Here is a 4657-nt window from a genome sequence, read left to right on the forward strand (position 1 = left end):
CTGCTCTGAGCAGCAGGTGTGGCCAGGCACTTTCCTTGGGTGGATACTACCGAAGGCCTGGCTAACTTTTACTCTGTGCCTTGTTTCCCCTCCGAATGATCGTGGCCTGGCACAGTGGGACCAGCCTTTTTGGCAGATGTGCCACGAATGAAACCTCCCTGAGTACTGCTCCGATCCCTTTCCTCGTATCACCTGCTGCTCTGTTTTCTGCTCCCTGCCCACCCCCCATCTCTTGCGTGCCACTTGTTGGCCCTGTATGACCTAGGTCTTCTCCCTTAGTAGCAGGTGTTTGTGTCCTTTTAGAAGAATAATTAGAATAATGATTCTGCAGGATGTGGCAAACTTTAGATATTTGCATTTGATTTTTTTAGGAGTGAGTGGAACCTGGGGTATAATCCATATGAGGACTCTTCACCAGTGATTAAAAGAACTACCAAGGGCCTAGCTCGTAGCAGTGTACAGAACATACCCGTGCTTCTGAACATGCTGAAGAAGAAAACAGTGTTTATATTCCCACTCTGTCACACAGCGTGGTTAGACATTGCTGCGTGCCAGCAGGCAGGGTACCAGAGCAGTAGCATTGAGATCGTCCCTGGAGTTCTTGGTTTGCTTCTGAGTCTGGAATGAGAAAGGTTTAAAGTTAATATAGATCTTCTTCTGGCAGTGCCCATAAGAAGTCCGTGGTACTTTCTGCCTGAGGATTTTGATGTGTTCACAGTTCATTTTGCATGGCTGTACACGTTGCAAGGTGTATGATCTCCCACCTCCACAGATGAATAAGCAGACACTAAAATGAAACGGCTAGCTTTGAATTGTATTACTTACAAATTACATTACTAAAAGAAAGTTAAACTGGCTGTCTGTAAAATTTGTATCTGCAATTGTCTGTCCAGAAAGAAAAATACACGCAGTACATAAATCTGGGGAATCACAATGTTGATCATACTTTTCTCTGCTAAGGGCCTAGGGTTTGGAATCCTGCAGTGTAAACACTTCGAGGGAATCTTTTCAGAACTCTTGGAATTGAGAGAGAACCTAGAAACATTTCTTCAGCTAGGGGGAGCTTCAGAAAATGTGAGTGTCTGTGTAAACTGGTCCAAATCTAGGTTGAGTCCCTTGAAGTGATTTGCCCATGGTTACCCATGTAGCCTATGGCACCTCTGGGAATGAAATGTAGTCCAAAGAGACCAGACTTGTACCTTACCCTCTAGACCAAGACCATGATTCTTCACATTGCTGCTCTGTTTGTTTACAGTTTGGTGCAGAGGAAATATGAACTTGGCTAAAATCATGTTTGGCCAGTTCTTGGGGTGGGGGGGTTCTTAAGGGTTTTTGTTTTTTTTTTTTCCATTAACATCTCTTTCTTTGTCAAATCTTTTGTTTCAAGCCTCTTTCCTGGCTAGTTGCTTGGAAAGTCATAAGCTTTAGAAAAAGGCTCTGAAAATCAATTTAATTTTGTATTTAGGTTTGTATTATAGTGTCCAATTCTGTGTTCTATTGCAGCCCCCATCTGTATTTTTTTTTTTTTTAATTTCAGGAATAACATTTTAGTTTCTATTGTACAGTCAGTTAACTCGGACACTATATGCAGGGAAATCCATATCCAGGTCTTCAAGCTTGAGCTCAGATGATAGATGCAAGTTAAATTATAAAAGAACAAATTTTGAAAATAAATTCATAACATGAAAGATCTTGTGATTTTTGGATTTATATACTAATTATCATGTGACTAGTCCAATGTTATCCATTTGTATGGCTCTAGTAAGAAATTAAAATATTTCTAAGTAATTCTGAAAATGGAATTTAAGTCTAAAGTTACTCTTCTTTTTGAAAATATTCTCCTTGTCTATTAAACTAACTTGCTAAATGAAATAAGCTGGTGAAAATGTCATGCTATCTAATTACTATGATTATTTGTTCTGAAATGTATAAAAATCATAGTAATATTTAGCAGTGACAGCTTTAAAAATGTTTCCTTAATTTTCCCATTCATATTAGTGAAGCTAACTAGGTCCATTTTACATTGAGTGGAGAGTGGGTAGAAGTAGGAAATCCAATTTATTAGATGAGAGGAAAAATATTTATGTAATAGAGTGTTATGGTCCTTTTAAAATTTTAGTTCAACTTACTCTTGAGGCATAAATGTGTAAAACTATTGATGCAGATGTAGTCTTGCACATAGTCTCTTTCATGATGGAAACAAAAATACTTTGAGAATAGTTTAACTTGAAATCGGATGGATGTGTTAAGCTGAATCTAATGCTTCTATTGAACTATGAGGGAAACTTTATGCTGTATAATAAGAAAATCACAGGCAGGCAGGAAGGCTAGATAAAGAAGTATAACATTTTACCCTAATGAAATAGAAGATGAAGGTGCAGCATGTCGCTTTTTGGAAAACTGTTTGTTGGTGGTTTTTTGGTATAACATGGGTCACAGACCACGTGGGTTAAACTTGCTCTGATATAACTGTTCATTAATCTTGTGAAATTTGCATTTGTACATGAGCAAACAAAGCTTGATCCTTAATATTTTTATTACGAGTAGCTGTTACCTTTTTTTTTTGCCTTTGAAAATTAGGGATACTGTATCAAGCCATAAACATAACTGATTTTCATGGTTTTTTAACCGATGGTTGCAGTGTAGCCCAAAGGACCACCAATTACTTTAACAGATCTGTTGTCTCATGCTGTGATTGGCAGCGGGTAGGGAGAAAGTGAGGATGAATTACTGAGTATATTATGAAGGTAGGGTTTACTGCATATTTACTTTTATTCTGCTGGGGCTGACCTTGGTTCACTAAATGAAATTAATTATTTTATAATTTGACACAGTGAGAATATTTTGAAATAAGTATTAGTATCAAGGTATCTTGTGTTTATTTTCTATTAAATCCAGTTTTGCTTCAGATGGTTAGTGGCACATACAGTGTCTGGTAATCTGCAAATATTCTGGCATTGTGAAATCCAAATATATCCTTTTCTTACTTACCAAACTTTAATCAGTATAGAGAGATAGTTAGCCACGTTAGTCTGAAGTTGGGCGTGGATCCACCTTATAGATGTGGATGAGCAAACTTTTCTAGCTGTGGGGTGGAATGACCCACCCTGGGTTGGAGGTGGACAGGTGGGCACTAGGACCCTGCCGCAGCCAGTCTTCATCCCTGCAGTGGCGTGGGGAGTGGCCACAGGCCATAGATTGCTGACCACTGCTAGAAACTGATTTACAGGTGCTTGAGCTTTCAAGATCAAGAGCTCACTTTATCAGGTGCTGTAGAAGGACACAGCTTGCTCTGTGCATGTCCTTTCAAGCCATCTGCTGAAGTGAACTCTTGCTTATGAAAGCTTACACATCTCTGAATTGAGTAGACCAGTGATTCTCAACCATGGTGCTGTGGCACCCTGGAATGCCGTCAGATCCTTGCAAGGGTGCCGTGGAGTACCATGCAATGTTAGCACTGTTAGGGTTGCAAACATGATGATAAACTCAGAGATTTCAAATAGGAAGTATGGTGTTAAAAACATTCTGACCTGTTGTGGTCTGTCTTTGCAACAGAAGAATTGCTGTATTACCTTCTTGCAGTTAAAATTGAGGGAAAATGAAGAACTGACATTTTAGACTTGAGGCACTCCTTGGAAAAAATTTGGGAACCAGCAAGTTAGACTGTAAGGTGTGTGTCCACACTGCCTTTAGTCGGTATGGCTGGTTAGTGTATGATATTGTAGACCAATCAGAGAATTATAGAAGCAGAATTATTGGTCTGTATATTTGCCCTATCCCAGTCTCTCTGCCCGGCTTCAGTGTACCATAGCTACCTACAAATATGGTAAGGTAGCATAAACAGTCAGTTCCAATGTAAATCTGTAAATGCATATTTGTATAAAGCAGCATTAAATGCTTTGCTGCAATAAGACAAGCAAGCTAAAACATTCACACTGATTTTTACAGTACTGACCCTAGGTATTTTAATTCATGTCTGTTTTATCCTTTAACCTTAAAAGGAGAACTTTGATCCTCACACATGGAAACTTTCATATTTATAAATGGAATGAAGACATGTTGGTCTGACTCTCTTCAAGTAGGGGGAAGGTCTTAGGAACTTTTTGTGGCTGCCTGTTTGAAAAACTCCTGAGTGTGCTGGTACCCACCTTACTGTTTTAAATAATTCACTTTTTCCTTCTGTTGTTGTTGCAAGATGGAAGCAAAAAGGAAAAGCGTTTTTGTGCACAGTGCTTTCCTTCCCATTCTCAATCCATTTTCCTCCTCATGATGAGGATTCTTTGTTTTTCTTCTGGTCTGGAGGTTTTTGCTGCAGTTCGTAATGATGAGCCTCCCTCCACATGTTCTGCTGCTCCAATGCCCTAGGTACTGGGCGTGTCTACCTGAGACGCTCACTGCTCAGTAGTTGAATAATTCTGTGCAGTAGCATGTCAGCCCCAACACTGCTAATACGCTACTGCATAGTATTATTAGGCTACTGCACAGTAGCATTGCTATAAAGGCAGTTACTGCGCATTTATTTAGTACTTGTATAATTGACTACTAAATAACTGCGCAGTAATTGCTGGAGAGTAGCATTTCATGTAGACACTCCTACTGTTCTCAACCTTTTTAGACTCGCACCCCAGAATTGCCGCTTCCTTTCCCCCCCCCCCCC

At 39.6% G+C, this 4657-nt stretch overlaps 1 protein-coding gene across 1 annotated transcript in view; it reads left to right on the forward strand.

Annotated features, from left to right (window-relative positions):
- Nucleotides 1-486: 486 nt before the first annotated feature.
- The window catches only part of UBE2I (ubiquitin conjugating enzyme E2 I), a 17957-nt gene continuing 13786 nt past the window's right edge, over nt 487-4657 (forward strand). The window contains exon 1 of the mRNA XM_019512811.1: nt 487-748. Within this exon, the coding sequence (XP_019368356.1) occupies nt 729-748 (20 nt within the window). The 5' untranslated portion in view covers nt 487-728. The remainder of the gene's footprint in view (nt 749-4657) is intronic.

This window comes from Gavialis gangeticus, unplaced genomic scaffold (genome assembly GCF_001723915.1).
Source record: "Gavialis gangeticus isolate Ggan-Ray unplaced genomic scaffold, GavGan_comp1, whole genome shotgun sequence".
Taxonomy (NCBI): domain Eukaryota; kingdom Metazoa; phylum Chordata; order Crocodylia; family Gavialidae; genus Gavialis; species Gavialis gangeticus.